The 14830-nt window shown below is 60.6% G+C and overlaps 1 protein-coding gene across 1 annotated transcript in view; it reads left to right on the forward strand.

The window, feature by feature from the left end:
• The window catches only part of KCNN3 (potassium calcium-activated channel subfamily N member 3), a 119460-nt gene that overhangs the window by 58976 nt on the left and 45654 nt on the right, over positions 1-14830 (forward strand). The window contains 1 exon segment of the mRNA XM_047704808.1: positions 12792-13210. Coding sequence (XP_047560764.1) covers positions 12792-13210 — 419 coding nt within the window.

The following is a 14830-nucleotide window of genomic DNA, read 5'->3' on the forward strand; positions in this document are numbered from 1 at the left end:
GTCCTCCACGTCTGTCCTCGCCGTGCCCTTTACCCCCGGGGGACTTTGGCAGCTCACTGGCTGCTCAGAGGCTCAGCCATCCTAGAGTGTAGGATGGCCACAGCCCCCTGGGGTGGCTTTGAGAGCCGTGCTCGCGGAGCAGGGAGTTAGAAGCTGCGACAGGCTGAATGCGGGCCCCCAGGTACCCGGGCACAGTCCCTGGAGTCGGCGAGTCTCACCTTCCACGGCAAAAGGGACTGAGCAGGTCCCGCTCAGATCTCGACACGGGGTAGTGCTGGATTTTCCGGATGGCCCTAACCGTGGTCACACGTGTCCTTACGGGAGCGAGTCGGAGAGGAAGCGCGAGGTGTGGGAACTCACCGGGAAGCCAGCGGCAGGAGGGGCAGGAAAGGGCTCGGGGCCCCGGCAGGAGCCAGCCCTGCCCACGGCCTGGGCTTCGGTCCAGTGCGGCTGATGTCAGACTTCTGGCCTCCGACACCGCGAGAGCAGAGCTCGTGTGGTTTCACGTCACGGGTTTTGTGCAGACGTGTTAGGGCAGCCGTGGAAGGCTGGCACACACGGACTCTGGAGCCAGATGGCGGGGCCTGGGCTGGCCTCCTCCCTGCCCAGCTGCATGACCTTGGGTGACCATGGGCGAGTCACTAACTCACCCTGCCTCTGCCTCCTCATCTTTAAACTTGATAATCATAGGGCCCCACATCGGGGTGTTTTGGGGACTGAAGGAGTCTGTCCTTGTGGGTGAGACCTGTGCCTGCCACCTGGTGAGGGCGGTGGGCTGTTTGTTCCGGAATTTCCTCCACAGCCCCGGGGTTTGGCTGCTGACGGGAGCCGGCGCCCCAGGCTGCCGCAGCCTGGCCCCCGCTCCAGGGTGCCCCTGCTGAGGAAGGCGTGGGTGCACGGCTGTCCGGGGACGCGGAAGAGTGGGCCCCTGGTCTCAGGAGACACCCCTGCACCCCACACTTCCAAGTGTGCCTTGAAACAGGAACAAGAGTCCGGCAGAAAACTACCTCTCAGAGACCAGCAGGTTTCTTTTCCTTAGGGTTTCTCAGAACCTTTAATATGCAAACAAGCCCAGTGAACCTCCAGGAAAATTTCCAAACAGGGACCCCAGCGGCCCCTTTTCATGGGTAACACCCAGCAGAACCCTTTTCAGAGCAAGTCTGGAAGCGAGGGCAGCCCTGCAGGTGGGCAGAGGGAGGAAGGGCCATGGAGAGGGAGTGGCAGAGTCCTGTTGGCTTGACCTGCGAACAGTCTAGAAAATACCGCCTCAGCTATTGTCTCTACCCACCCCCGGACAGAAAGGGTGTGGGAAGACCCCTGTCTTCAGGGCCTGGGGCCAGCACGCAAGCCCCCAGCTCTGGGTCCCTACCATCCCCAGCTCTTGCATTGCCCTGAGGACTCTCTGGGGTCACCTCAGCCCTCAGGCGGGAGCCCCGCCAGCCCTACCCCCTGCGCCAGGGCTTCCAGCCCCCATACAGGCAGCTGTGCTCTGGCCCCGGAGAGCAGCGGGGGCAGCAGCTCAGGTGGGAATTCGGGGTCCTGAATCTGAAGGGCAGCCTCCGCGTGGGGAGGGCACGGCTCCGTGGCCTGGAGGAGTTCTGGAGCATGGCCTTCTATTCGGAAGACCGGGAGCAGGAGCCCCAGGGGTGTGGGTCCGCGCCGAGCAAACAGTGGCCGCCCTCCGCCCGGCTGGCCGCGTCCACAGCCCTGTCCTTGCTTATGCCTGCAGATGTCCAAGCTCCCAGCCGGGCAGGAATGTACATCCTCGTCCCCACCGCACCCCGTGGGGTCTGGTGCTATGCCTGGCACGTGGTGGCCACGTCCCCAGTGAGGCTTCACCCCCAGCAGCCACCTTGGTGACTGTGGCTCCTGGGCCTGTCCCCGCCCCTCCCTTCTGAATGCAGGAACAGCGGAGTGAGACGGTGAGGAAGGCCCCCTCCTCCCCAGGGAGCCCAGGCCTCTGGCTACGTGGGGCGGGCAGGCAGGGGGGCTATGGGCGAACGTGGCGTTCCCTGCCTGCGTGAATGTTCGTAACCAGGGAGCCTGGAGGGAGTGCTTGTGGAATTCCTTTCCGTGGGGGGACTAGGCTGTGGGGGGCTACGGCCAGTGATGACGTTGGCCTGGGGGCGGCCTGTTGAGGGGAGCCTGGCTTTGTTCCTAGCCTCCTGAGCCTCCAAGCTCTCTGCGGAAGATGAGGGGGAGGGAAGGCTCAGGAGAGCCGTGTCCCTCGAACAACGACCACGGAACGTCCCTGTGGGGCTCAGCTGGTAGCGTCCCCAGGACAGTTTTTCAGAAAAAATACTTCATTGGGTTTTCAGGATTACAAAAGCAACATGCGTGCGTTTCCACACGAGTGTGCTCTTGCTGTTACAGGGAAGTAGCCAGCCGCTGCCCTGGTCTTAGCCGCGTCCTCAGTGTGCCGGTGGGGACCAGATGGCCCGAGGGCGCGCGCTGCCTTGCTGTGTGTGTCTTTGTGCGCGGACAGGCACGGTTTGGCTTCTGTGCAGTGCTGTTTGCTTTTTTTTTTTTTTGAAGATTTTATTTATTTATCTGACAGACAGAGATCACAACTAGGCAGAGAGGTGAGGGGAAGCAGGCTCCCCGCTGAGCAGAGAGCCCAATGCTGGGCTCGATCCCAGGACCCTGGGATCATGACCTGAGCTGAAGGCAGACGCTTAGTGACTGAGGCACCCAGGCGCCCCTCTGTTTGCTTTTTTTTAAAAAAGAGGAATCGCACTATGCCCACCACACAGCAGTTTTCACTCTTCAGGCGATATTGTATCACGAGTATTTTGGAAGTCGACACCCCGAGGTCCAGGCCTTTCTTAAAACCAGCAGCCGCAAGTCCCACATGGAGCTCCGCGACTTATCCAGTGGCTTCCCTCTGATGCGTGTTCCGTTGTTTCCACACTGGCTTTCTTCTTCTTTCCTTTAATTATTAGCAGTTGTTATTAGTAATTCTCTTTTAAATACTCTGGTAGCTTTACCTTGTGCATACGTTGCGAGAGACGATTCTGCCTCGGACAATCGTAGAAATGGTGAGCAATTAAAATGTTTTTGGTTTTTTTTAAATAGTCACAATGAATCGTCTTAAGACCTTAACCTGTCCCACTCTCAGAGAATCTGCCACCCTTTGCACGGGTCACTGGGACGGCCCGTTTCTGGAGCCCGGGTGCCTGCTTTGGCCCTGCCCTGCCCCGAGGCCTCCTGAACTCCAGGAGCCTGGTGGGAGCCCAGGCAGCAGGGCCAGGCCTCTGGTGCGGCGGCTCCGGTGGGGACCAACTCTCAATAGATGAGAGCACAGACTGTGGGCTCAAGTCCTGCCTCCACCCCTCACTGGCTGCACAGTCTTGGGGATGTCAGCCCTGTAAATGGGAGGCCACAGCAAGGACCGAGACGGACTTGGGTCAAGCCCAGCCGCCCCCTCCGCTCGGCAGGACGGCCCCCTGAGTGGAGGGCTCGGCGGTTCCCAAGCCGACGGGCATGTGAGTCAGTTGGGGGACAGAAGTTCCCACCACCCCGAAGGCCTGGTCCCGACCTGGTTCCTCAGCTTCCCCAGCTGCTGAAAGATCCAGAAGCTTCTTAGTTTTTAGCAAACGTGCTGCCGTGGTGAGCAGGCCCGGTGAGGGCACCGCCTCTCCACCCGCTTGGTGGGACGGGTTCCCGCGGCAAAAGCAAATGGAAACGATCAGAAGCCCCTGTACGGAAAACAGTCCTTCTCACCCTAGACGCTACGGGTGCTCAGGAACCTCCTCACCCCCTGACTCACCAGAGGCGCCTGCTGCCTGGGCCACGTGGGCACACCCCGGGGGCCACCCCCCTCGCCCCCTCGCAGGGCCTGGCGTGGGACACGGGGCTTGGGGTTGTCCACACCAACTGTGGGGCCCATATCTGCTCTTGTGAACTGTGCGGCTCGAACGAGCTACTTCATTGCCTGCAGCCTCAGTTTCCCTATCTGTATAATGGGAATGATGACACTCATCCCCGAGCCCTGCTCAGGGCTAAATGAGGGGGTGTCCAAGTGCAGGGAGGTTGGAGCACATGGTGTCCCGTGTGATGGGGGATGGAGATGGCCAGCACCCCGCTGCCCTCCCCACATACCCCGGAGCTAGGGTAAGCACTCCAGGCCTTCCTGGCTGCTCTCTGGGCCCGCCCGTGGTGGCCTGGGGCACAGGGCTGGGGGAGTCTCAGGGAGGGCATCTGACTCTGCCTATAGAAGGGAAAACTTTGATCTGGGTCCTCAGGGGCGAGAGAGGCTCCCCGGGGAGGATGGGGACAGGAGGGCACTGCTCATACAGAACTCAGAGGGACACGAGTTCTGCGATCATGAGGGAGCAGGGTTGGCTGGAAGGAGATGCCACGTGGGGCCACGTGGGGAAGGTCCCCTTTGCCACGTACACCTGGGAGGTTGGCTTGGGTCCTGACCATTCTGGGGAGCCACTGAAAGGCTCTCCCAGAAGGGCAGTGGCTCAGCCTGGCTCGCCTTTCCCATCATCTGCTCTAGCAGCAGTGACGGTGGATGGGCCCAGGCCGTGGCCGCTCTGACCCAGGGCCGGGCCTCCTTGCTCTTGCTTCACGTGGAGTTGGGCAAACTCCTACCCCACACAAGGATGTACCTGGTGTCTCTCCGAAGGTCTCTGGGACTCTTGGGGACTTCCGTCTCTCTCTCGGCTGCTCCTCGGGTACCAGACTCCTGCTCCTGCTGGATTCCGCAGCCTGTTCTGCACTGGGGACCCCCGTGGGCACCGTCACCTCCTGGTTCTTCCCCACAGGACAGGCACGACCAACCACATGAACCCCTGACCCTTCCTGCCCCGGGCAGTGACAGCTGCTCCTGAGTGGGCCCTGTCCTCCCACCCGGCACCCGGTGCTCCTCAGCCACCACTGACCCTCTCCTCCTGACCCCCCACCCCGGCTCTCCTGTTCACTTCCGGGGCAGGTAACATAAGCCCAGAGGAGGTCTGTTCCGAGCCCCCGCAGGTGGGCCTCAAAGGAATCCTCTGCATCCGCAAACATGTTGGCGGGGCCGGGGGCTCCTAACAAAGATGGTCTCTTCCCACTGGGCCTCCGCGCCATCCAATCTGCCCCCAGGAGGGGCTGAGCGCGGTCAAGGAAGGGGACAGGAGCATGTCTTGTGGAAATGCAAGCCCCTGTCCTAGCTCCCCAGCAGGAGACCGGTCTGGCCAGCCGGTTACCATGGGGGCAGGGGTGGGGGGAGGCAGACCGTGGCCTCTTGCGTACTGACCCTGCGCTCCGGGAAGTTTCTTCTGAAAGAAGTGGCCTTGAACTTTCTTTACAAGAAACAAAGTAGAACCCAAACTGGCTGGTCCCTAACCTAGAGGGCTCTGCCTGGCAGGCAGGCAGCTGACGGGGGCAGGGGGGCTCCTGGGGGGCGGGTTCAGCCTCCGTGGCCTTTACTTTCTTCCTTGCTCCACGGGCACACTGCTGCTTCCTTACAGGAGATGGCGAGGCTGTGGATGACGGCCTGTGTGGACTCAGCGGTCGCAGCCTGTGGTTGGGCTCCTGGGTGACGAGAGCACACAGGAATGTCACTAGGGGCTGTACTGGGTCCTCTCGGATCCCCATGCCGGAGCCCTAACCCTCAGTACCGCTGTGTTTGGAGATGGGGTCTGCGGGAGGTCATTAAGGTTAAATGAGGTCTTAAGAGTGGCTTAGCAGATGGGACTGGCTCAGAAGAGGAGCCGGGGAGAGCAGTGTCTGCTCGGCCTCGGCCGCGTGTGGGGAAGGGCACTGGCCAGAGCGTGGCTGTGCTGCCCCTCTGATCTGGGACCCCCGGCCTGTGGGGCCGTGACAGAGCCGCTCAGCCGTGTAGCCGCCTGGTGTGGTGCTCTGTTATGGCTGCCTGGGCTGACAACCACACTCACAGATTCCACCCATGGGCAGTCTGTGTTCAGGGGTAGGCCTGGTGGGCATGGGCTGGCGGCCTTCCCGCCCCTGGAGACAGCTCCCTCATGGCTTCTGGGCCCCCATCTGACACTTCCCTGGCTTATTTCCTTCTTTCTTTCTTCTCTCAAACTCTCAGCCCCGCCGTGCCCCAGGACCTTTGCACCTACTGTCCCTGCCTGGGATGCATGTCTTTGCAGGCTCACCTTTCACAGGTGTGCTCCTCAGGGAGCTGCCCTGGGTGGCCTGCCGGGGACGACACTCCTGCAGCCGGGCTGCTCTCATCGCCTCTGCCCTATCTTAGTCTCCTGGGACCTGGCATGGCACCCTGAAGTTCAGTGTTTACATGTTTATTATCTGTTTTGTCTCCACTGGAATGTAAACTCCCTAAGGAAAGAGGCCTTGTCTACTTGTTCCCACTCTATCCCTAGAGCTTGGCATGGAGGTGGTCACATAACAGGGACAGCCCATGCTGAACGAGTGAAGGAATGAGTGAGCCGACCAATGAGCTGATCTGGGTCAGTGTCACGTCCGAGCATCAGCTTCTCGCGACTTAGACCCAAAGCACCTTGATGTCCAGCCCCATGCCTTATCCCTCCCTGCAACCAGAGGCCAGCTGGTCCCACCCATGGATTTCCAACAGAAAGGCTGTCAGAGGTGTATGGGGCCACCACGGAAGGCTAGGCTAGAGAGACTGGTGAACGGTTGGCCTCCCACTGCTTCTCTCTATGCTTTGTGGAACAGCTCTGAGTTTATCCGTTCCCCATACCGGGTGCCTGTGAGAAGTCCCATTAGAAGACATGGCTCCACAGCTAGGAGAAAACAGAAAGTCACCAACGGACCCACCCTTCCGCACTTCAGATGGGGAGTCTGAGGACCAGAGAGGGACAGGGACTCGCCCACACATGGACGGTCAGTGACAAAATGCCCTCCCCAGTGGTGTCACGGTCAGGGATCAAGGAATTCTTGTTATGTGCGTGAAACATGCTTGCTTTCTCAAATGCCACCACTGACTTTCATTCTCTGAGATTGGGGACAGGAAAGGGTGTATGGTCACCCTGGTCCCCAGCAGTCCCAAACCAACCTCAGGCTCAGAATTCCCTGTGGCTCTCATGCGTGCCGTGGGAGCCCGTGGACCGACTCTGCCAGGCTGAGAGCTCCCATGGGACCCAGGGCACAGCACTTTCCGACGGGGAGGGTTTCTTGGAAAGACACAGAGCTGGCGAGCGCACCCCAACCAGCTGAGGGTCTCCATGGCGGTGGAGTCATCAGACTTTCCTGGCAGCCCACGTATGTGCTGGCCTCGTTCAGAGATCCATTTTGAACATCTCTGCTTTCCCCCCTTCCTCCCTTTCTTCAGCAGCAACATGGCACCTTCACTGACTGGGGATGTTGTGTTAACCCTCCCTGCAAACCCAGACGTGAGTTTCATCCCTGGCAATCAGCGCTTGTCCTTGGGGAAACCTAATTAGGTATTACAGGACTTGCAATGGATGTTTCCATGGAAACTCCCATAGTAGTAGTGTACGTGCATAATATATGCTCCAGGATTTAAAAAAAAAAAAAATATATATATATATATATATATGTAATATAATATATAAATAATTACTGGATTTTAAGCAAATATTTAATTTTTTTGCTTTTTTTTCCGCATATATATATTTTTTAAATGATGAAAATCTTCCCTGGAGGTTTTCTGCTGCAGAGAGAGAACAGTAGAGAACACAAAAGGTCTTTTCCACTTCCTCTCCTTTAATTTAAAAAAATTCCTAGTTGCTTGAGAATTAAAGTTTTTCAGGTTAGTCAGAAAATGTCTGAGCAGGATCTCCCCTAACAGCCGAGAACATTCTGATGAAAGGTGTTGCTTATATAAAGAGCCTGAAAGGCCTCGGGCTTTCAAAATAGCACAGGGAAGCAGGCAAATCCAGTGAATCAACTCCAAACTCACTTTGCCTAAAAGGAAAAACCCCAAAAGGCTGGTTTCCCGTGTAGGAAAGGCAGGTGCTCTGCCGTCAGGGTGACAGGGGAGCTCCGGGCGGGCCCCCGCCTGCCTGTCCCGGCCCCATCGCCGACCCCCGTGGGCTCGAGCTGCCGCACACCTGTCCTGAGGGGACCAGCTGGCCCTGGGCAGGGGCCGGTTCTGGGGACCGAGGCAGCACGCCCATGGCTAGACCACGGCTGGGCCACCGGCGAGGGACCCGCTCTCTGTTGTGAGCCTCAGCTCCAACATGAAGATTTCTGGAGAATTCGTAAATAACGGAAGTCGGAGCTTTTCCGGACCTCGGACGGGCCGTTCAACGGAAGAGCGCCACGTGGACCCCTTTGCTCGTTGCTACTCCTCGGCTAACCCCCAGATTTGCCAGCAAGACTCGGCTCCCCCGAACTCGCTGCAGGTTTCCCCCGTGCGCACCCGAAAATTCTGTCTTGCCTTTTTGCTTGACTCTGTCTGCGGCTGACTCCCTCACGGGGGAGGAGCACTTTGCAGGCAAAGTGACGACACGGCGTGGGGTCAGGCGCAGGCCTGTGAGATGGCGTGTCTCCAGGATGGGGCAGGGGTGGGGGGAGCTGGCGTGCCCTTGTCATGGTCCCGTCCCCAGACCGTTGCTCCGTGATGGCAGCCAGACTGTCCTGCCCGGACTGGGGAGCGTGCAGGGGCAGGAGGGGGCCAGCGCCATGACACGCTGGAGGGAAGGGGGGGCACTCTTCCCACACGCCTGCTCCCTAAGTGCACGAGCCAGGTTGTGTATGTCCCTTTTGTGGCATAAGAAGGCGCCCCGAGATGGTGTCTTGAGACGACCCTCAATCCGTCATGACCTGTGGGTTGGCGATCTGGCCTGGTCTCCCCGGGGTCATGGGGCTGGCGCGGGAGGCAGGCAGGGGGACAACAGGGTGTCCAAAGCAGGCTCCACGGCACGGACCCTTCCTGACCCCTGCTATACCCCAAAGCCAGGCACGTGGCCGGGTTCAGGTCACAGGGGCCGAGAGGTGGACGGCCCCTCGCGCTGGGAGGAGAGGCAAAGCACTGTGTGAAGGAGCAAGCCAGCAGGCGGGGGGCCGCCTGCACGAGCAGCCACACACGTGCGTGCGAGACGGGATCCCAGCCCTGCCTCGCCCCAGAAGCTTCCTGGGCGCGCCCTCGCCCTGCGTCTCATGTCAGAGCTACGTGAGGTCACCAGCTGGTTCCTGGACAAGGGTCGGACTTGTGTTTAAGTCCCCACTGTGTCCCCACTGTGTCCCCCCGCCGTGTCCTCACCTGGTCGGTTCTTTTCTATCGAGGAATAATCGACACATAAAACTGTAGACGTCGCAGTCTGCATTGTGGAATGACCGCCACAGTCCGGCTCGCGGACACCAGTCCCCACATCACTGCCTCCTCGGTGGGGGAGTGCACGGGACAGCCTCTTCCTTAGCTCACCTCCAAGGTCCCCGACTCAGGACGGCCTGACTCATAGGGCTCTGCTTCACGCGGCCACGAAAGGGTGTGCGCTCATTGGCGAGCATACTCTGAACTTCGGAGATGGGTCTTTTCTCCGGCCAGGGACACGCGAGATGGTCCTCGGTCATGGTGCATGGCGGCCGCTGGGGCCAGGCGTGGGCATGCGGGTGGGCACTCTGTCTCCGCACAGCCGAGGGCTCGTCCCTTCCCCGGCGGCGTTTCCAGGGCGGGAGGCAGCCCGTGCTCCGGTGCAGAGTGGGCTTTGCGGGTGAGACTGCAGACCGCAGCAGGCACTGGGGTTCTGAGCTTGGTCGGGGTTGGCCAGGCCGAGCCGCCGGGTGGGGCCGGGCAGGGACCCCACTGCAAGTCCAGGAGCGCCGGCCGTTGGCTCTTGTCAACTGTTCTGTAGAACGGAGTCGAGCTGACTTGGTTCTCCCTTCCTCTAGTCCAAGCTTTGCGAAGGGATGCATGGGACCTTTCTGTCATGTTAAATCCCCGTCCCACAGCTCTGGGGTGATCCTCACAGGCTGGAAAGCCTGAGGCGAGGGCGCCGTCGCGGCAGGAGAGGCCCGGGCCTGCGGGCCTGCCCTGCACCCTGCTCCCTCTGGCCGGCCAGACCCAACGGGCTGAGATCGCTCCTGGAGACTTAGGAGGAAGAAAGTCCCAACAACGGGGACCGTGGGGCATCCCCCCCCAACCCCGGGAAACCAGTGTGAGGAACCACAGTAGAAGAAAACCCACTGGTCAGCGTGGGCCTTGGAGGTGGCTGCTCAGTGACTGCCTATAGCTGAGCTCTCCAGGGCTCCCTGGTGCCCCTGCCCCAGGCCAGGCCCCAACATCCCCTCAGCGTGCTTCCACCATTCTCAAACAGGGTGCTGCGGAACCCTGGCTGTGTGGCTGGGACCACACCTCAGGGGAGGACGGTCCTTTGCTGGACTTGCTTCTCCCTTTCTCTCACCCCTCTGGGCCAGTGCTCTCAAGATCCCTGTTCCGGAGTAGCTCCAGAACTTTCTAAGGCTTTATTTAGTCTGGCTGGAGCACCCCCTGGGAAAGGAGGTGCCCGGCCCGTGGCTAAGGTGAACCCTAGGTACTTCATTGGTCACAGGCTTGGGAACGAGTTTTCCACAGGAATTCCCATCCCGGGTGGTCAAGGGGCCCAGGCCATCTGTCCTCTTTTTCACATAACATAGTCATCCTGCTACACACCACTTAGTCGCTGAAATCCTGTGCCTGCCCACAGTGTGCCCGCTGCCCTCCTGGGGGCTGGAGAGGGAGGACGCATGCCAGGAGTAGGTCCTGTCGCCGGAGAGCTCACGAGCCCCCTGGACACACAGGGGGGAGGTGCCGAGCCAGACGGTCTTCAGAGGAGACAGCATCTTGGGGACCATCTGGCCAGCGCCTGCCTCCTCAGAGGAGGAGACTGAGCCCAAGAGAGGGGCGCTCACCCCGCGGGCTCCCCCAGTAAGCCGCTGTCCCCCAGACACTAAACACACGTCCACCCAATACCTGCTCCAAGTGCAAAACGGGGCTGGGGACTGGTGATGCCCCAGGGAACAAGGAGAACGCGGCCCCTATCCCTCGGGAGGCCTGTGCTGGTGACTCCCAGTCCGGGAGACACTTCAGTCCACTGGGGAGCTCCAACAAAAATCCCAGTGCTGGTGCCTCCCACTCAGAGATCCGATCCAACTGTTTCCACAAACTCTCCCAGTGGTTCTAGCATCCCAGGGAGAGCCAGACAGGAAGCAAGTGCACCCCGAGCTCTGCCGTGTGTCAGGGACTCACAGGAAGCTGAGTGAGAACACAGTGTGTAGGGGACCACCAGGTCGAGAGGTGGGGTCTGCTCCGGGACTCCAGTGGGCATAAGGGGGTCCTCGTGTGGGACAGCAGTGCAGTCTCCTGGGCCACATCGGCTACCCTGCAGACCCCCGGCGCCCAGGCCTGGTGCCCCAGCTGGCAGAGGCTGTCTGTAGCCAGCTCCATGCCCAGCCCACCCCAATACCCCGCACACGTGGTGATGAGGCCCCGGCCATTCTGGAGCGGCTGCTGAAGCACATGTCCTCCTGTCGTCTGCACTGCCGGCCCCAGTGCTTGTCCCACAAGGTCAGCAGGCTTGAAAGGAAGAGCTCCATGGCGGAGAGGTGGAGATGGGCTTGGAGCAGCGTGTGGCCCACTGAAGGTTGCACAGCTAAGAAGTGGACGTGGAGCCCTCTGTGTCGCTCGCCCGCTGTGCCCCATGGCCCCCCACCCCTCCTCCTGCATGAGGAAACCGAACCCGGCAGAGCACGCACATGAGGCAGGGGTGTTCGTGCCCCCAGACCAGCCCCTTCCTGGCAAGCTGGGCAGAGCCGTGATGCTCTCTCTCGGAACATGGAGGGCTGCAGTCTCGCGCCCCATCAGGGAGTCACAGAGGTTCCTGCCCACGGGGACCCCGGTTACTATAGTAACCCGATGTAGTTCTTTATTATAGGGCGGATGGTTTTCATTTCCTGTTTGAAGAGTGTGGCCAGCAGTCACGTTGCCATGGCTTGGCCCGTTGGTGGCAGTTAGGAGCAGAGGGGACCCACTGAGCAGCCATTTAGGGCTTTTCTGTGTCTGCAGATGGTGGAAAGCTGTGTCTGGAAGGCTAACCCCAAGCCCCGGCTCAGCTGCACTGGGGAGGGTGGGAGGGGTGTGCCGGCGGGACGCTGGGCTGATGAGTACCTCTCCTAGCTATGGGTCACACCTTCCTCACGAGCCCCGATGAGCCCCGCTGGCCCCACAGTGCCTTCTAGTTCCCCTTGTGGAATAGCTCAGAGCTGTTCTGTTTAGCCTGGACTCTCAGGTGGGACCTCCTTGAGGCCTGGGCCTGTCCGGTGAGTGGGCCCCATCATCGGCCATGGCGGCCACACAGCACGGGCTCACCTTCCTGGCATGGCCACAGGGGTCTCAGCTGCCAGGAGGGCGAGGGCGGTCTGTCGGCCCTGAGCGCGTCCACCTGTGGTGCTAACGGCAGTCACGGTGAAGGCCTCCGGGACGCCAGGCGGGCTTCTGGCCCCCAAGCACACGGACCCAGAGCCGCGTCACAGGGCCAGCCCGCGGCACAGCGAGGTTCGATGACATACCCAGTCACAGCGCTCCTTCACGTTGGGGTCCGGATCCTTCCCCAGGCAGTGTGGCTCCAGGGCCCTCACGGGGGACCCTCAGGTGGCTGGGGCTCCTTCTCCAAAGCCCCCCGGGGGTTTGCTGGGTAGGAAGCATGACTCGTTCATCTCCACACCCCCTCTAGGGCCGGGCAGGGGCCAGTTTGAGCGAGACCCGCCGCTCCTCCGGCACATCCTGGAAGAGCTATTTCAGGCCACGGGCGGGGGAAGCAGTCTGGAGAGGCCAGCAGGCCTGAGTGCACAGGGGGGCCCCCCAGAGCGCCCCCAGACAAGCCGCCGCCCCTCTAACGGCCCTGTGCTCCCGCCAGCTCTTCGTGATCGACAACGGCGCGGATGACTGGCGCATCGCCATGACCTACGAGCGGATCCTGCACATCAGCCTGGAGATGCTGGTGTGCGCCATCCACCCCGTCCCCGGCGAGTACAAGTTCTTCTGGACCGCCCGCCTGGCCTTCTCCTACGCGCCGTCGCGGGCGGAGGCCGACGTGGACATCATCCTGTCCATCCCCATGTTCCTGCGCCTCTACCTGATTGCGCGCGTCATGCTGCTGCACAGCAAGCTCTTCACCGACGCCTCGTCCCGCAGCATCGGTGCGCTCAACAAGATCAACTTCAACACGCGCTTCGTCATGAAGACGCTCATGACCATCTGCCCCGGCACGGTGCTGCTGGTCTTCAGCATCTCGCTGTGGATCATCGCTGCCTGGACCGTGCGCGTCTGTGAAAGGTAGGCGCGCTCCTGGGGACTGGGGTGTACACACACACGCGCAGGCTGGAGGACCAGCAGGTGCCCCCATGCCCGGTTGGGGAGAGGAGACGGGGGGGCGGGGCGGGGGTGCGGCCAGGTGAGCGGGGAGCTGGGCGCAGTCCAGGCCTCTGCAAACTGCTGGGCTCACGTGCTCTGTGTCATTGCTCGCTCTTTCTCACGGCGACACTTGCCAATTCTGCATCATCCCTTCCCCTCACCAGCATCTTCAAGCCTTCGACAAGGCCTATAGTAAGGAATCTGGTTTAGTTTGTTTAGTCCAGATAGTCTCATAAGTATTCACCCCAAAACCCTTTTCATTGTACGCTATTGAGGGGTGGGTCCCCAGCGTGCAGTCCACACACCAGCACACACCAGCACACCACACACATCGGTATCATTGGGAACTTGTCAGGACGTGGAACTCAGGCATCATCCCAGAGCTACTGGTAGAATTTGCTAACAAGGTCATCTGGTGATCCGCGTGCAACTAAAATTTTGAGAAGCTCGATGCAGCAGGAGCATACTCTGCGAAACACCATTTCAGGAGCTGGTGCTGGGCAAGTGGGAGGACGTGGCCCGTGGAGACCCACCCATACTGCGGAGCGCGGGCCCTTGAACTGCCTTCCCTGAGCCTCACAGTCCAGACGAGGCCCCTCCCTCCACCGACCTCCCCGCGCTGCCCTTGGTGACTCCTGTCCCTCTCCAGCTAGCCCTGGGTATTCAACCTAATCTGATTTCCCATGTGGAGTCTGAACACATCTGGATTCTCTCCCTAAGTTGCTGTGAGGCCTCGGGCAAGTCCCTGAACCTGTCTGGGGCTCAGGGTCCTTGTTTTGAAATGAGGATCTCTCAAGAAGGAAGGAGGAGAAGTTTGCTTGACAGGAGTTACTTTGATTACGTGGGGAGGCCGGGCAAGACCCTGGGCGGTTTGCGCGGACCCGGCGGCGCCCCTCAGTCTGCTGACGGCCGTGTGGCCAGTCTTCCAGCACGCGTCCCGGCAGAGACAGAGCAAGAGAGACAGGGTGGAGGAGAGTTAGCTGAGAACTTCTCCTGTGTGTGTGTTGAGCCAGATCCCCCTGTTTGGAGATGTTCTGTTTGCAGGTAAATGTCCAGCAGACACACAGTCAGATCAAGAGGGGTCCCTTCTGCAGCCACAAGGACCCCTAAGCAGGACAGGGTGGCCCTGCAAGCCGGTGCAGGGTGGGGACACACTTCTTGTGTGCAAAGGCCCGGAGACTCGTAATACCCTCCTCCTCGGAACCCCGCCTTGTGGCAGCTGAGCCTGCAGCATCTGCTCTTGGGGGGGGTTGGGGGGGCTTCATGAGCCTTTCCCGGGTGAAACCTGGTGCTGGATTCCAGCCTGAAATCCCTTGACGTACTCCGGGCTGAGCAGCATTGTGCCGGTCACTATACCTCTCTGGACCCCGGTTCTGTCCCTGCAAGCTGGGGTCGTGGTCCCCGCCTTCCAGGCTTTGTTGCTGGAAGAAGTGAGGGAGCGTGTGGGCCTGCCCGCTGCGGGGCGGCGAGGGTGGACATCGGCCGTGGCGACGGGGAGCTTGTGGTAACTGTCAGGAGTTCTGCGGTTCTTCGTGGAGGGGA

The sequence above is a fragment of the Lutra lutra genome, chromosome 15, assembly GCF_902655055.1.
Source record: "Lutra lutra chromosome 15, mLutLut1.2, whole genome shotgun sequence".
In the NCBI taxonomy this organism is placed as follows: Eukaryota; Metazoa; Chordata; class Mammalia; order Carnivora; family Mustelidae; genus Lutra; species Lutra lutra.